Below are 18,116 nucleotides of genomic sequence, written 5' to 3' on the forward strand. Positions count from 1 at the left end.
CTATGGCTAGGCAGGAGGTCTAGGCGAACCTGACATTACTCCCCCCTCTCGAGAGCGTTCTCCGGACGATCCTCCAGGCTCTTCCCGGAGGCCTTGATGGAAAGGTGACTCAAGGTGACCCACCTCTGGTGGTTTGTCAGTGGGCAGAGGGTACTCTACAGGTACATTGGGTGCTGCAAGGAACCTCCGAATGGGTGCGTTCAACCCAAAAGCAGGGGCAGAGACATCAGGAACGTGGGCAGAGACGGGTGCAGCCTTTCTACGTGAGTCAGTGGGGACACAGAGTTCACTCTTCGTGGTCTCTTTTTGTGACCAATATATCTCTTTATCCATAATCATTAGTGTTTCTCTTAATACTCTGATTTCGTCTTAGAGTTTCTGCTCCTTCAATCTCCAGTCAGCTCTATGCACCTCTCGGCTCAAGTCTTTCTCAGGCCCCGGCGAGTGACGATTGGACTCCAAGAGCAAAACTCGCAGGTCATTTAAATTTCTCTCTTTCTTGAGCACATCTTGACTGATCATGACAAACTGTCCAGAGGAATCGTGGGATTTCCTAGAAAGAGCTTCTAGTTCCACTTCCAGCTTCTTATTGTCCTTCGCTAGTGAATCTACCTTCTTGTCTCCTGACTTGCATTTGTTTTCTAGCGCATTTACTTGGGCCCGTAGTGTTTCGACATGGGAAGACATGGACAATGCTTTTTTGTCTCGCTTGCTGAGTTTGAGTTGTAGCTCTTCCATTGTCTGTTTCACTTTTATCCTTTCTTCAGAAATATCATTTGTTCCCATCTCTTGTTTATGGACCTTGTCCTGCTGGTGGATCCCATTGGCTGAGCCTGAGTTTCCAGTGATCTGAGACTTCTCCGAGCTGCTTCCCATGGCTTCCATTAGTTTCTCCACTTGGTGACCCTGATCCACAGCAATTCGGAGGGCGTCTTCAGTGCTAACCAAACGATGCTGTAACCGTAGAACTTCTGACGCAGTGGAAGGGTCTATTAGGGAGTAGCGCCTCTGATCTGATACCGATCTCTCTTTAGCCTCCTTTTTGGCAAGCTGAGTCTTGAGCTCAGCGATCTGTGCCTGCAGCGCTGTGAGCTGCTGAGATGTGAGTTCAGCTGCTAGCTTTAGCTCTTCCTCCAGCGAGGCTCTGGTCATGCTCAGTGTGGCCTTCAGCTCCTCATGCTGTTCTTTGGGGACACACTGGGTACTCAAAAAATCTTGCAGCATCTTTATTTTGTAGGCAGTCTGGAAACTTTCCTCCTGCAATACTCGCTGTCTCTCTTCAGCATTCAGATGATAGAGAGGAGTGCTGCACACCTTAAAAAGAGAAAAATGATACAATTACCGGTGCTCCAATGTTAGAACGAAAGCCTGCAGTCAGTCCTGAGTACATAGAGGAAGGAACAGAGGGCACAGCGGATTCTGCAAATTCAAACTCATTTATTGAGCCAACACAACGTTTCGACCGTGGAGGTCTTTTTCAAGTGACAATGGCATATACAAATCTGGTCTAACAACATATAAATAGTGCCCCAAATCCCCACAATGCAACCTGTTCAATCAGTGTTGATGAAGTCCATGTGCTTAATCAGTTCCTTGAACCAATGTCCAGTGTGCAAGCTTGAATAGGTGATTCCCCACAGCTGTAAATCCTCCTTTAGATATCGTGATGTTCATGTCCTCCCACTTCCTGGTTATTCGGTATCCATCTTTGTGACGTCATCACTTCGGGTCCTCAATGGTTGGAACGCAGCGTCCTCGTGCGTTTCAAATGCGCGCATGCGCACTTCCTGATTATTCGGTATCCATCTTTGTGACGTCATTGATTCGGGTCCTCAAAGGTTGGAACGCAGCGTCCTCATGCGTTTCAAATGCGCGCATGCGCAGTAGACATACACTCGAGACGCAGTCAGTGCTGACTGCATATGAGTCATTGCACAAGCGTCAATCTTTGATCATTCCTTGTCCTCAGTAGTTGGAACGCACGATCTCATGTGTTTCAAGCGCGCACATGCGCAGTAGGTATCCATTCGATTTCCTTCAAATTGAAACGCCAGAAGTGCATGTTGTGTACCAATCATTGCACTAACGTTAATCCTTTTAAATGTGATCCTGCGAGTGTATGATGGATAAGTTGATCAGCGTATTTTCTTCAATAGAGGTCCTTCCATGTGTCATCTTCTTTTGTTCTTCATTGGAGGGAGTTATCTTCCATTTTTTAGAAGTCCACGATATTATAAAAAAAAAAGAGAGAAAAAAAGGAAAAAAAAAAAAAAAAAACAGGGAGTGATAAATCAGCACAACACGGTTGAACAAGCTGCTAACATATCATTTACTATGAACAGTGAATAATAATAAAAGTTAAAAAAAGGTTGGTTTTGTCAATTCTTAAACATGCTCAGCCCCAGTGGCATATTATCCTGACAGCTTAAATATTTATCCAATAACAGCAGGCAGTGGCAGCAGCCTATGGAATAAGTGGTTTTACCTTTCTTCAATGAAACATCCTAATGGCAAAAAGTCATTTAGTCCATTAGGGAATACTGTATCTAAAGTGTGGATCCAGAATGATTAATTTTAATAATAAAACATCCTTTTCCAATCCTGCCCTAGCTTTTTTGATATGTTCAATACCCATTAATTTTAGTGATGAAATGGGATGACTGAATTCAGAGCAATGTCTAATAAGAGCGGTGTCTTCCGCACGATTATTTATTTTACTCTTATGTTCAATAAATCTAGTTTTAAGCATCCGATTGCTCTTACCAATATAACATAGTCCACAAGGGCATTTGATCATGTAGACTATGTTCGTGGTGGTACATGTAATACGTTCCTTAATAGTGAACATCTTGCCACTTCTAGGATGGTAAAACTTATCTCCAGTATTTAAACTGTTACAAATGCTACATCCATAACATTTATAGCAGCCCACCTTGGGTGAACTCAGGAAATGTGGGGTAGTATAATGTTTCTCATTGTCAGCCTTAATGAGAATGTCCTTAAGATTTTCTCCACGTTTGTAAGCAAAACGTGGGAAATCCCTACAGACATCTTTTAGTGTATCGTCAGTCTGCAATACTTTCCAGTGCCTTTTAAGTGTTTGTTTAATAAAACCACTGGCTGTTGTAAATTTACTTACAAATGTAAGACGATCACTTTTAGGATTAATTTGCGGGATTTTGTTAAAAGCTGTCAACATAATATGCCACTGGGGCTGAGCATGTTTAAGAATTGACAAAACCAACCTTTTTTTAACTTTTATTATTATTCACTGTTCATAGTAAATGATATGTTAGCAGCTTGTTCAACCGTGTTGTGCTGATTTATCACTCCCTGTTTTTTTTTTTTTTTTTCCTTTTTTTCTCTCTTTTTTTTTTATAATATCGTGGACTTCTAAAAAATGGAAGATAACTCCCTCCAATGAAGAACAAAAGAAGATGACACATGGAAGGACCTCTATTGAAGAAAATACGCTGATCAACTTATCCATCATACACTCGCAGGATCACATTTAAAAGGATTAACGTTAGTGCAATGATTGGTACACAACATGCACTTCTGGCGTTTCAATTTGAAGGAAATCGAATGGATACCTACTGCGCATGTGCGCGCTTGAAACGCATGAGATCGTGCGTTCCAACTACTGAGGACAAGGAATGATCAAAGATTGATGCTTGTGCAATGACTCATATGCAGTCAGCACTGACTGCGTCTCGAGTGTATGTCTACTGCGCATGCGCGCATTTGAAACGCATGAGGACGCTGCGTTCCAACCTTTGAGGACCCGAATCAATGACGTCACAAAGATGGATACCGAATAATCAGGAAGTGCGCATGCGCGCATTTGAAACGCACGAGGACGCTGCGTTCCAACCATTGAGGACCCGAAGTGATGACGTCACAAAGATGGATACCGAATAACCAGGAAGTGGGAGGACATGAACATCACGATATCTAAAGGAGGATTTACAGCTGTGGGGAATCACCTATTCAAGCTTGCACACTGGACATTGGTTCAAGGAACTGATTAAGCACATGGACTTCATCAACACTGATTGAACAGGTTGCATTGTGGGGATTTGGGGCACTATTTATATGTTGTTAGACCAGATTTGTATATGCCATTGTCACTTGAAAAAGACCTCCACGGTCGAAACGTTGTGTTGGCTCAATAAATGAGTTTGAATTTGCAGAATCCGCTGTGCCCTCTGTTCCTTCCTCTATCTCTTCAGCATTCACCCATCTCTCCTTGGTGTCCTGCAGATGTGCACGCAGTTCTCGCAGCTGACTCTGCAGCATATTCTCTGCCTGTGTGCGCCGCTCCAGGGAAACACGTTCCACTTGCAGCACTCTCTCTGCATTCTGCAGTGCTGTCTGCACATCCAACTTTTCCTGGGCCAACTGCTTCTTCTCCTCTCCTAATTCATGGAGTTTCTTATCTCCTTCACTGACGTGGACACAGAGATTCTTGTACTCTTGGGTTACAGTTTCAAACCTATTTTTTAAGTCTTCGGAGGCGTCTCTCATAGAACGTATCTCTGTTTTGAAGTAGCATCTCTCCTCCTGAACGACTTCCATGTCTTTTTTGAAGTAGCAAATCTCCTCATGGGAGACTTTAAGCTCTGTATTAAGCCTGTCAATTTCCTTCATAGAGATTTCCAGGAATTCGTTACTCTTAGAAGCGAGGCGCCGATTCTCAGCAGCATCAGCATATGCCTTCTCCAGCTCACCTGACATGACATCCAGGTCACTCTCCAACTGGTGTTTTTCTTTTTTCTGGAGAACACACTTAGCAATTGCTGAGGATAGACCGCTCTGTAGTGCAGCCTTAGCTTCTTGCGCTTTATCTAAACGTCCATGAAGACAATCAATCTCTTTTCGTGCAGCTTGAAGCGTCTGAGTAGGAGCATCTTTCTTCTCTTCCACTATTCTTGGGAAACGTCTGTGAGTTGCCTTAAGCTGCAGCATATCTCTTTCATCAAATGCAGACTCTGAGGTTAAATTTTCATTCTTAATTCCTTCTGCAACTTCCACAGTAATGCCTCCCTTCTTTTTCTTCTTCTTCCTTGCTTTGAGAAGTTCTGAAGAATCAGTGGTACTGTGTTCACATTTACTGCTCAAGACTGTTTGAGTGGGAGCCATAATTAAACCACACTTCCCAAGAAACCAGTAAAGAGGAAATGTGTTTTTAAAACAGAAGCATTAGAATGAACAACAGGAATATTAGACACAGAGAGACACAAGATAGGAGAGCTGACCCTTTGAGACTTTAACATCAGTCACAGAGATTATAAATGCAAGGAAAAAACATAGACAGAGAAACCTGCAGTTATATCTGAATCTTTAGGCATTAGGCGTAGGGATATCATACAGACAGAAAAAACCTGCAGTTACAGTACATCTAAATCTTTATGCATCAGGCGTAGGGATATCATATAGACAAAGAAAACCTGCAGTTGAATCTGAAACTTTTGATATCAGGCATAGAAATATCATAGACAGCAGGAAACTAATACAGAGAAAACTTGTAGTTAGATCTGAAACTTTTGACATAGGAATATCAGATAGAGAACCCTGCAGTCAAATCTGAAACCTTTGATATCAGGCGTAGGGATATCAGACAGAGAACCCTGCAGTCAAATCTGAAACTTTTGATATCGGGCGTAGGTATATCATATGTTGCAGAGAAACAAACTTTAGGGGAACTTGCAGGTAAACCTGAAACCTTAGAACCAATCATATGAAAAACTACAGATTGCAGGAAAAATCACAGTATGCAGTAACAAAATAATAGAAGCACTCTTGTCTTTTGAAATGAGGACCCTGTGAACAGCAGTGGTCCAACCAGGGAAAGCAGCAAGCCAAGGCAACCGTCCCAAATAGAAATGTGAGAGTCTGAAAATCTGCAGTGGCCCACCCACAATGCAGAGACAAACCCCTGTCCAGGTAATGAATGTCTCAAAATGGCAAAAACAGGTACTGCAGGGAAGGGTCTTTTTTGTAATAGGGAATTCTTCTCAGGGAGAAAGTGGCACAAAAAACCCCGCAGAAACCTTTGCAGCAACAAAACCTTCAGGGTCCCAACTGGGATTTAAAAAGAAACATTTGAAATGGGAACCCTGTGAACAGCAGTGGTCCAACCAGGGATGCAGAGACAAGCCTTGTCCAGGGGATGAAAAGTCAGAGTCTAAAAGGTGGCAACAGGTACTGCAAGAGTTAACCCAGGCACTGCACAAAAAGAAAAATCTCAAAGAAAACTGCAATTGTCTCTGCAGCAACAGTTCTAGTCTCAGATCAAATGTTTTTTTTTTGTTATGAATGCAATAATTCTTGCAGAACACTAGCAGCAACAACAAAAAACCTTCCCAACTGGGATCTCCAAAAAAGAAACTAAAGTACTTATCTTCAACCATGCGGATGTGGTCTGCTGCAGCAGGCAGGAAAGGGTGCAGGCAGAAGAAGAATCTGTTCCAGCGAGATCCAGAAGTGGCCTTTGCTTTCTGTCACGGGAGACTCCTGTGGCGGGTAGGATCTCGGTGGCCGGAACAGCACGAGCGTAGTAGGGGTCACAAGCAGGGGTCCAAGGCAGGCGGCAGGTAGCGAAGTCAGGAAACAAGCAAAGGTCCGAGGCAGGCGGCAGGTAGCGAAGTCAGGTAACAAGCAGGGGTCCGAGGCAGGCGGCAGGTAGCGAAGTCAGGTAACAAGCAGAGGTCGGCAACGAGGAGACTGGAACAGGACAGGGCAGCAGGGACAGGTCTGGGGGCAGGGACTGAGAACAGGAACAAACAGTGACAAGCCAGATTACCAGCAAGGGCTTTTACTGTGAACAGACTCAAGTACAGGTACAGGAAACAGGTCAGGATCAGCGGCATGTGCAAGGAGTCTGACTTCAAGCAAAGGCAAAGGAAAAAGACAGGAAGCAGAGCTATAAGACAGAGAGGAGCAACAAGAAGACAGACAGACAGAGGAACCCAGAGCCAACAGAAGGCAGCAGCACACCCAGTGGACAAAGAAGCTATGGCTAGGCAGGAGGTCTAGGCGAACCTGACAAGTAAACACAATCAAGTATACAGAACCCATAAAAACCAACAATCCCAACATCAAATGACCAACATCAACCAACTAACATACTGTATAAACACTGTCAACAAACATAGAGAAACAGACCAATTATGGAGCCAGCTAATGATATAACTCATTCCAGATCCAAGATAAGACTTCCAGCACATATCAAAGATGGTGAAGGTGACGGAGGCACAGAGGCAGGGATCCACTACTGAAACAGAAAATTAACGCCTGTCAAGGAAACACTTCAGATTTTGTTGTTCCTTAAGTCCACCTCCATTCCTGGTATGCAAATAATGCATCCAATAGGCTTTCCTCCTAAGAAGGGCTGTATCCCTATCTAGGGCACCCCTTACAGGTGCTACTTCTATGCCCATGACCCTCATTGCCGCTATAGGCAATGTTAAACACAGTGCTGTACCAAGACTGTAGGGTCAGTACCCTTGTTAATGACACTATTATGCTCAATATAGTGTTGTTTGAGCATCCTTGTAGGTTTACCAACATATTATTGCCCACAGTTTTCAATTTGTCCCAGTATCTGAAGAGGAAATTACACAAGCGCTTCTCAAATTAAAGATAAATTTCCGTAGACAATTCCAATTTGGCTTTTCGCCCCAAACACACCACGGTAATTACCCTCCTAAAAGTTTGCAATGAGATCCAGTGTGGAATGGAGTTGGGACAACTTAATGGTGCAATATTCCTAGATTTTGCAAAGGCTTTTAATACTGTTAATCATGTTATCTTGCTAAACAAACTCCAGTGCTCTGGAATAGGGAGGCATGCTTTAAACTGGTTTCATTTCTACCTATCAGATAGATCCCTACATGTGTCTATCTCGGGCACTAACTCCAACCCCTTGGATATCACCTGCGGTGTCCCGCAAGGCTCTGTTTTGTGGCCCCTACTCTTCTCCGTGTTCATTAATGATCTTCCTACAGCTTATAAGGGAGCCTCAATACACATGTATGTGGATGACACAATCTTATACGCACACAGCCCTAACCACTCTATGACCTTGGACACATACTTCAATCTGACTTTTTGAGACTTGAAAATTGGATTTCCCAAATTAAACTGTTTCTAAACACTGACAAGACTATAACAATGATATTTGGGACCAAGGCTACATTTCTAAAGCTTCCAATGAAGGAGCTACAGATCAGAACCAACGCTAATACTATCGTAGCCCGTTTCTAGTTTCAGATATTTGGGCATATGGTTTGACTCCCATTTAACATTTGGCTGCACATTGATACCCTGATATCCAAAACCTACGCCAAACGAGGTGTATACTATATAGGAACAAATCCTCCCTAAGTCTGCTGGTCAGAAAGCGCACCGTTCAGCAGATGTTGATGCCTATTATAGACTATGGGGACATAGTATATGGCATGGCACCCCAAACTCACCTTGGCAAACCTGATACCCTCTACAACTCAATATGCCACTTTGTCCTCCAATACAATTATAAAACACATCACTTTGAGATGCTCAAAGAACTAGATTGGTCATCACTTGAGTCTAGGCGCAAAGTTAATCTCTCCTATCTTGCCTTCAAATACTTTCTGGGCAAGCTACCCGCCTATCTGAACAAGCTCCTCACCCATACAACATACAACATACAACATGCATCAGAGGAGAAGGAGTGGCTCAGTGAGTAAAGACACTGACTGGCACTGAATTTGAAGCAGGGGAACCTGGTTCAATTCCCGGTGTCGGCTCCTTGTGACCTTGGGCAAGTCACTCTATCTCCCTGTGCCTCAGGCACCAAAAACATAGATTGTAAGCTCCATGGGCAGGGACCTGTGCCTGCAAAATGTCTCTGTAAAATGCTACGTAAAATTAGCAGCACTGTACAAGAACATGCTATTATTATTATTATTTATTATTTATCACTTATATCAGAGATCTGACTCCAAAAGACTGTTCATGGTCCCAAAGTTCAACAAAGTATCCGGCCGCTCCTCCTTCTCTTACTGTGCACCCACAACTGGAACAGTCTACCAGAGACTCTTCATGCCGCCACTAGTCTGTTCTTTCAAAACCAAAGCTGTCTCACGTTTGACTCTGGTCTCTAACTGTTATATACGCTTATAATATATATTATCTTTAACTGTGCACGCAATGTTCTGTTTATAATGTACTGTATAACCCTATATATTTGTAACCGTGTATTTGTCATTATAACTGTGCCCAGGACATACTTGAAAACGAGAGGTAACTCTCAATGTAATACACCCTGGTAAAACATTTTATAAATAATATAGAAGCCCACAAGGGCATTTAATAAAGTACACTACATGTGTAGATCTACACGTAATCCTACGTTTAACTTCACATTTACACCAGTGTGTGGATGGCAAAACGTATCTCCAGTACAAATGGAACAACTACCACAGCAAAAGTTTCCTGGTATGCCATGAACCATGAAGTGCGTAATAGAGTAAAACAAAATTATCATCAGATTTAATCAAGGCATCGGATATATTTTTTCCCCTTCTAAAGGCCAACATAGGTTGTTCCTGACAAATCTCAGACAGAATCTGATCATGTTGTAGAATGTGCCAGTGTTTGTTAATTGTAGATCTCTTATCTTAGAAGGGCCACTGCCGTGTGGAAGATCCATTTCTCACCCTTTGCCTGTGGGAGGAAAGTGATGTGGTGGTATCAAGGCCTGGGGACCCTAGTACAGGGACTCACTGGGGGGGATCACCACATTGGGATTTGTTGTACCGGCAATCCCACATTTACGCACACGCCAGATCCCCCATTATTGGGGTCTGGAATTAACTTCTGGCATTGAGTATAATGGAAGGCATGTTCCCAATGCTATTGAGACTCTGAAGATGTGACGGAAGCCTTGTGTACCTCCCTGGTCAATTGCATGGACCTCCGGGAAGATATCTGTACGTATGACTGTAACAATAAAACCTGTCTTGTTTGTCCATCTGTGTCTATAGATGTATACACACATATTTTTTACTGACTTAGGTTGCATTTGAGGGCCAAACACACTGCACAGACGTAGCAAAGTTTATTGCTCCAGCAGGAGTGATATTCAGCGTCAAACACTGTAATTAAATCCTATGGAAACTACTGCTACTAATGTGATATAGTCTGTGTTATAATATTGCGATATGGTATGTTAACAGCAAGACAGATGAACTCTGCAACATCTGTATGTCTTTAACTATGTCATTAATTTTAAAAGTGGTTTTCAACCTGTGTTCTGAGGAACTCTTCTGTGAGACGCTAACAAGTGTTCCCTGAGACCATGTTTCGTGATGGCTAAAACTTTATTCTTCAAGACCCAATAACTTCATTTTGCCATGTTTTTTTCATTTAATAATTCAAATTGGTTGTTAAATGTTACACTATAGTATTATAAATGATATATATTAGTTTATTAAAATATAAAAACTCTAACATAGCTATGGTATTTTTACATGCATACTGTAGGATAAAAGGGTTGGGGGTTCCACATAGTCACAATACATTTTTAAGGGTCACTATAGATTAGAATACAAGTGTTCCAAGGGAATTAAAGGGTCGGAAACCTCTGTGTTTTAACAGTCATCCTCACATCTCCTTAAAAAGACAGCTAGGACATTATAACATCTTATGTCAACACAATTATACAACCTTCTGTCATTTACTTAAGGGATTGGGTGTCACCAGAATATACAAACCGAAATGATAGGACATCGTGACTATCAACTTTATAGCAACAGTCACCCCGTTCACAAACCACAGTGTCAAAGACTCCAGTCAGGTTTCCAAATGTAGACATGTTATAGATCATCACGAAGAGTGACTTACCTGCCATCATCCATGCTGTCTCCATTCCAATAGAGCTGCTTTTGGTTGATTGGTGTTGTGCTTGGCCCCAGTTTTTTTGCATGCTGTGCTCCACTTTTTTCTCCACGTCCTGGATTCATATTCTTCATATTAAAGATCATATTTGCCACCGTTCATTTCCAGAAAATGTCTTAGAAGTTGCTGCAACTTTTGAATTGTTGTAGAGTGGATACATGTTGATACTTGTCCCTAATGAGGTATACAATACGTGCGGCCCCCAAGGGATTAATCACTTGAATTTGCAAAGGTGTTGAACATTGGGGTTAAACTGGGGTTCTTTGTGACTTCCTGAATGGGTTGCCGGTTTGGTCTTGGAGAGATTTTGGTAGGATGACTGCTCCTGGGTAGAGTGATTATGGTCTTAAAATGTCTCCATTTGTCCAACAATGGATTGGTGGAGCCTGAAATCCATAGAAATGGTTTTGTAACCCTTTCTAGACTGATGAGTATCAATAACTGCTTTTGTGAAGTACTCAGATTTTCTTTTTCATGGCATGCTGTGTTTCCACACAGCTGTATAATGAAGACCAAACTCACAAAGTGCCTGACCTTTATATAGGGTGTGACCTCCCAAACTCATACCTGAAGATCTACCTAATTATTTAAACTCCTGATACTAATTATCCCGTTTAATTTAGCTGACAAAACCAGGGTTTCACTGTCTTTTGCACATACCCTGACTCTTAATTACTCATTGTAGGCCTAATTCATACATCATTTTGTTTCAAAAGACATGGAATTGGTCAATAAAAACTCTATTGGATATTTAAGAAAAGACTGTTTTTTATTCAAGAAGGTTATCATGTAAAAACTATGGAATGTCCGTAATTATCATCGGGGTTCACAAGCTTTTTCTCACCACTCTGTGTACTAACCTGACATTTCTCAATCTGCACCATCAGCTTTAGAAATACCGTAAATAGACCCCCTGCTTCTACCTATATAACAACAAAGGGTGGGGTGTATCAAACAACCTGGCCGTCAGGTATGTAGCATGTTGCCTTACATAATTAGCAGAAATGTTAGTTATTTAGTTTAAGCTGGCAGATCTTTTACTAAGAAACTAAGATGTGTGGTAATTATGTAAGGCAACATGTTAAATGTCTGAATGCCCAGTCAGACTATAACTCAGTGGTAGGTATTATGCACTGAAACCACACACACACACACACACACACACACACACACGCACTAAACTTTTCTAAATTTATACTCCCATTTCTTCTAAAGGTTTTTGCTTTTTCCAGAATTTTTTTTAGAAAAAACCCTAAATCAGCACACGCACACATTCACCTATACACTGCCACACAGACACACACTCACTTACTCATAGACTCACTTACATGCACTCACCTAAAAAAACACACACATAGAACACACTAATAAATAACCCAACAAAAAGACAGACCAAAAAACACACTCATTTACAAATAAACTCATCCATACACAGACCACTCAATTAAACGAACCCACTTACAGACTAATAAACACACACTGGTTCATTCCTGGGAATGCACACTTGTTCAGACATACACAAACACACACAAAAATACTCTCCTGCACACAAATATAAACGTACACAAATACAGTCATAATCAGTCAATCAGTTACATTCACACACAGACCACACACATGCACAGTTATGTGTGAGTTTGGAGTTTGTCACATGGTTAGAGAATGTTTTCTGCTTCTGTAGAACTCACCAAGGATTATACAAACAAGGTGTGTTCAGGGGAATGGAAAATGCAGTATCACCCCTTACATCTCATGAAACCTTATTTACAATCTTTACGTCTGTTACATACAGGGGTGGGGGTAGACCTTTACTGATGCACGATAAAGCATACTTTATAATGTGCCAATATCCTCCTAGTGTTCCAAATACCCGGTCCTATAACTCTTAGTACTCTATATACTTTTGTCATCCCTAAATCTCCTATTGCTCCGTATAACCGCTCCCTATAACTCCATGTAACTCCACCCTATAACTCCTCCTATTGCTTCATATAACTCGTCCCTATAACTCCTCCTATTGCTTCATATAACTCGTCCCTATAACTCCTCAAATTGCTTCATATATCTCATCGCTATAACTCTTCCTATTGCTCCATATAACCGCTCCCTATAACTCCTCCTATTGCTCCATATAACCGCTCCCTATAACTCCTCCTATTGCCCCATATAACCCCTCCCTATAACTCCCCCTATTGCTCCATATAACCTCTCCCTATAACTCCTCCTATTGCTCCATATAACCGCTTCCTAACTCCTCCTATTGCTCCATATAACCGCTCCCTATAACTCCTCCTATTGCTCCATATAACCCCTCCCTATAACTCCTCCTATTGCCCCATATAACCTCTCCCTATAACTCCTCCTATTGCCCCATATAACCTCTCCTTATAACTCCTCCTATTGCTCCATATAACCTCTCCCTATAACTCCCCCTATTGCCCCATATAACCTCTCCCTATAACTCCTCCTATTGCTCCATATAACCCCTCCCTATAACTCCTCTTATTGCCCCATATAACCTCTCCCTATAACTCCTCCTATTGCTCCATATAACCGCTCCCTATAACTCCTCCTATTGCTCCATATAACCTCTCCCTATAACTCCTCCTATTGCTCCATATAACCTCTCCCTATAACTCCTCCTATTGCCCCATATAACCCCTCCCTATAACTCCTCCTATTGCTCCATATAACCTCTCCCTATAACTCCTCCTATTGCTCCATATAACCGCTCCCTATAACTCCTCCTATTGCTCCATATAACCGCTCCCTATAACTCCATAAATTGCCTTGGGGTGAAAATGCCTCTCTTTTAATCACATGTACTGCTAAATTGTCGTGGCAATTTACAACTCAAAACTATTGGGGGGTGGAGGGCAGGGCGGGCAAGGATGTGGGCATACTTATCCTTACACACAGAGTGGGTGGTTTCTTTTATTAAAAAAAAAAAAGAGGTAGATGTCATGCTTCGTTAAGTTACTAATATGTTAATGAGAGAGATTAGAAATAAATTGGGTTCACTTCCACAGAGTCATAAAAAATGTTCAGAGCTAAGCCTTAGGTCAATATGTCTGGTCATTGATGAATAGCTATGCAAATATTCTGTACCACTATTTAGAGAAGTGGATTTCAACTCCACTTGCACTTTGCTGCCGCTGATTTGGATAACGGCGCGGGCGCTGGAAATTATTGTTAAAAAAGATTACTATCCACTTTTCTTTTGCAGCTACTGTATAGCACAGCCCAAAAATATTTCAGGCACTACCTTCTTAAACCTTTTGCTTGCAGACGGGACAGCAACGCGCGGTGCCACAATGAGCTGCAGTCCTCTCTGGTGTCAAAAGGGTTAAATACACGAATAATACTTATGAGATATATATATATATATATATATATATATATATATATATATATATATATATATATGATCAACAGTACAGAAGGCACTCCAAGCGAAGAGTCACATTTCAAGGTGCATGCTCCATAAACTTGATATATTACAACCAATGCTTTCCCGGGTAAGAAAGCAAAGAAGCAGCACTCAGATATATACAGTATAAAGCATAGACTGGATTGAAAAAGATACAGCAGCACATATTCAATATGTGCTAATGTATCTTTTTCAATCCAGTCTATGCTTTATATATATCTGAGTGCTGCTTCTGTGCTTTCTTACCCGGGAAAGCATTGGTTGTGTGTGTGAAGAAATTACAGCACCACAAGAGCAAAAGATGATACCAGGACAACCGGGGGCTAATATCAAGTGATATCAAATAAATTATAAATATGAAAAAATATTAAATTCCTGCTTTCATGCTAAATATATATTATATGGATGATTTGACAGTATGGTATTCAGTGTTTTAAATATTTTATATATATATATATATATATATATATATATATATATATATATATATATATATACACATCATTCTACTATATATGTTTAATTATTATATTTATATTGTTTCATATTATTAAAAAACTAATAAAAAGATTTTTTTTTAAAATATTTTGTATTATATGTCTGGATATGTGTAAGGGGCTAGCCTTTTGACCCATTACACATGTCACTGTCAGTAGGTCAGTTTTGGTCCTATGTAAGATTGGCCCTTTAACCCATTGAATGTCACTGTAATTGGGTCACTTTATTCCTAGAGGGACTACCTGTCCCTACCTGTCAATGTCAGTAGGCCACTTTTGTCCTACATGGGACTGACCCGTTGACCCATTAAACATGTCACTGACATTAGGTCATGTTGGTCCTATGTGTACTGTATGCGAGACTGACCCTTTCACTCTAAATATTCCCTGTATTTTGGTTTTGCTGGAACTCGATTTGTTTTGGTTTCAGATTTTTTGTTTAATACTATATAAAGTTATATAGTATATAATATATTATGATACATAAAGCTTGGCCCCCTGCAGACGCACTTACTAGAATTTCCTCCTACTGTCTCTATACGTTCTCCTACCTACCAATTAGATTGTAAGCTCCTCGGATCAGTGACTCCTCTTCCTTAATGTTACTCTTATGTCTGAAGCACTTATTCCCATGACCTGTTATTTATATTATGTGTTATTTATATGATTACAACATGTATTACTACTGTGAAGTGCTATGTATATTTATGGCGCTATATAAATAAAGACATACAGTAAAATTCAATACTATGGAAAAATATCAAACATTCATTTTTTATATGTATATATTTTTGCTAAATCTTTGAACGTTGAACTTTTTTTGTGCAAAAGTTTGCAAATTTATAATAATAGTCTAAGTGCCCTCCTCTTGGGTTTCAGCTCAATGAATTAGAAAATTCCTTTCAACGTGTAATCAAAACGATGTCGATGTATATTGTATTTTTTATACATTGTCGTGCGTGTGTATGTAACCACACAATATAGGTCTCTTTAAACACATTCGTGTTGTTAAGTAATTAGCTGCTACACATGGTAAGCCTGAAGATAAGAGAAACCTATTGTCAGAATAATCTTTAAGTTCTTTTTTTCCTCCTTAAGTTTACAATGCTTAAAATGAGATCTTAACGTAAAATTAACTCTCTCCGGCCGGGGCAGATTGTGTGCGCAAATTCTGTATGCAGCCCAAAAAGTGAGACGTCTTGTTCAGCAAGGAAAGGGTTAAGGAAATAAATATCTTTTCCGCACATCCCTCCCAAACAGTTTAACATGGGGAGGAAGATAAAAAAAAAGTGGTGTTTACCTTGATTGTAAAGATTAAAGGTTTTCCTGCTCCTCCTGTTTTGAGGTCATTAAGACATCAAGTGAGCCTTATAAATAGGAAGGTGTGAGAGCCTGTAATCATTGTGTCCTCTCTGCCCTCATGGGGTACCAGTTTACCAGCCTTTGGGTGCTGTGGCTGGCACTTGCCCTCGCAAGTGCCTATGAAGTGAAGAAAGGTAAAGGTGTATCTGCTATAATCTCTCGAAGCTCCCGCAAGTCTCCAGGACATTCCCGATGTCTCCCGAGTGGCAGGGATGTGATGGAGACAGTGACAGAGAATAGGGATGGTTCTTGTGAGAAGGAGCAGAGGAGGGCATATTCTGACAGGCAGGACGAGAGAAAGGGACAGTCACTCTGAGAAGAAGTAAAGGGAACAGAGACTGAAGGATAGTGACGGAGAAAAGTGACAGGGTGGAAAGTTTCATGGCATCCACATACGGTGACAGTGTGCACAATAAAAGCGACCGACACTATGAGTACATACCATATAGAGTCTATACTCTAATGTTTGGATCCTATTACCTAGTAACTCAAGTAGGCTTCTTCCTCTACAAAGACTAGCTTTTCCCACCAACTAACCCTTTCCTTTTCTGCCCACACCAAATAGGTCGCATTCATAACCACGGCCACTACGTCTGCAGCACATGGGGGAACTTTCATTACAAGACCTTTGATGGGGATGTTTTCCAGTTCCCTGGGATCTGCACCTACAACCTGGCCTCGGACTGCCGGGAATCCTACCAGGACTTCTCCGTCCACGTCCAACGCACAATGGTTGGGGGCCACCCAGTCATTGACAAGATCATCATCGCCATCAAGGATGTCATCATTCAAATGAAGAAGGAAATGGTGGTGGTGAATGGAGCCATGTGAGTCCATGCTTGACAACTTTATTGAAGCTCGTGTCTCTTGTTATAGTATGTCCCACTGTCCTCCTGTGCTCTGCTCTCGGCTGTCATCTTTTTATTCCTCCATTAATCTTGGCTCTGAACTCTCTCTATTTTCTTTATGAGCTCTACTTAGGGCTTGCTAATTTCTGCCTCTCCATAGATCTCAGTTCTGATCTCCTGCTCTGTCCCTGCCCCTCCTTTGCTCTTTTCAGGGCTGTCTCCTTTCTGTCCCTCTTTATTCCTCAGATTGACCTGTTGTTACAGTATCTCTCTGTTCTCCTCCTGTGCTCTTCTTAGGACTGTCTCCTTTCTGTACCGCTCGACTTTTGCGTTCAGACCTCTTGTTATGTCACTGCTCTCCTCCTGTGCTCTCCTTCTTACACCTCCCTATATATCAGTTGTACACTCTTGCTATCTCCCTGGTTACCTCTTGTATTCTGCTCATTGCTGCTTCCTCTCTGCCCTTCTTGTCTCCACTACTTCCTCAAACCTCTCACTCACTGCTTCCTACCTCTTCAGCTCTCTTCCCCTTCAACTCCCTTCCCCTATCTTCCATCGGAAAACAAACTTTTGGAGAGAAGTGTACTAATGGATTCTAATCACAATTCACCACACACACCAAATGTATGTTCTTTTATCTAAAACTTGGTCTGATGATCAATGCACTTATATACTGTGTACTGTTTCTGTAAATCTCCCTGTATGCCCCTTAGACTGTAACCACTTCTTGTGTTGCTGGCTGCAGAGGGGTTGCAGAAATTAATCTAAAATAAGGGCCGCTTGGTCCACCCAGACTACCAAACGTGCCGTGGGATTTCCATTGAATTCTTGCCTCTATATGATAAAACTGTGTCCATCCTAAGTAATTTCGAATTATTTTATTGCACACCCCTCTACCACCTATATGGTTAAGCAGCTCCATGCTTATATAGAATAAATAATCTGTGATTACTGCAAACACATGAAAGTTCCAATGTGGGAGATTTCCATGGACTTGTGGAGTTTCATCAGAGTTGTTAAAATAAAATGATACAT

At 41.3% G+C, this 18,116-nt stretch overlaps 1 protein-coding gene across 2 annotated transcripts in view; it reads left to right on the top strand.

Moving 5' to 3' along the window:
* Positions 1 to 16,259: 16,259 nt before the first annotated feature.
* MUC2 (mucin 2, oligomeric mucus/gel-forming) overlaps positions 16,260 to 18,116 on the top strand; it is a 63,167-nt gene continuing 61,310 nt past the window's right edge. For both annotated transcript variants that reach the window (XM_075566857.1, XM_075566858.1), the window contains exons 1-2: positions 16,260 to 16,367; positions 16,799 to 17,060. In XM_075566857.1, coding sequence (XP_075422972.1) covers positions 16,292 to 16,367; positions 16,799 to 17,060 — 338 coding nt within the window. In that variant the 5' untranslated portion in view covers positions 16,260 to 16,291. The remainder of the gene's footprint in view (positions 16,368 to 16,798; positions 17,061 to 18,116) is intronic.

Source organism: Ascaphus truei, chromosome 12, assembly GCF_040206685.1.
Source record: "Ascaphus truei isolate aAscTru1 chromosome 12, aAscTru1.hap1, whole genome shotgun sequence".
In the NCBI taxonomy this organism is placed as follows: domain Eukaryota; kingdom Metazoa; phylum Chordata; class Amphibia; order Anura; family Ascaphidae; genus Ascaphus; species Ascaphus truei.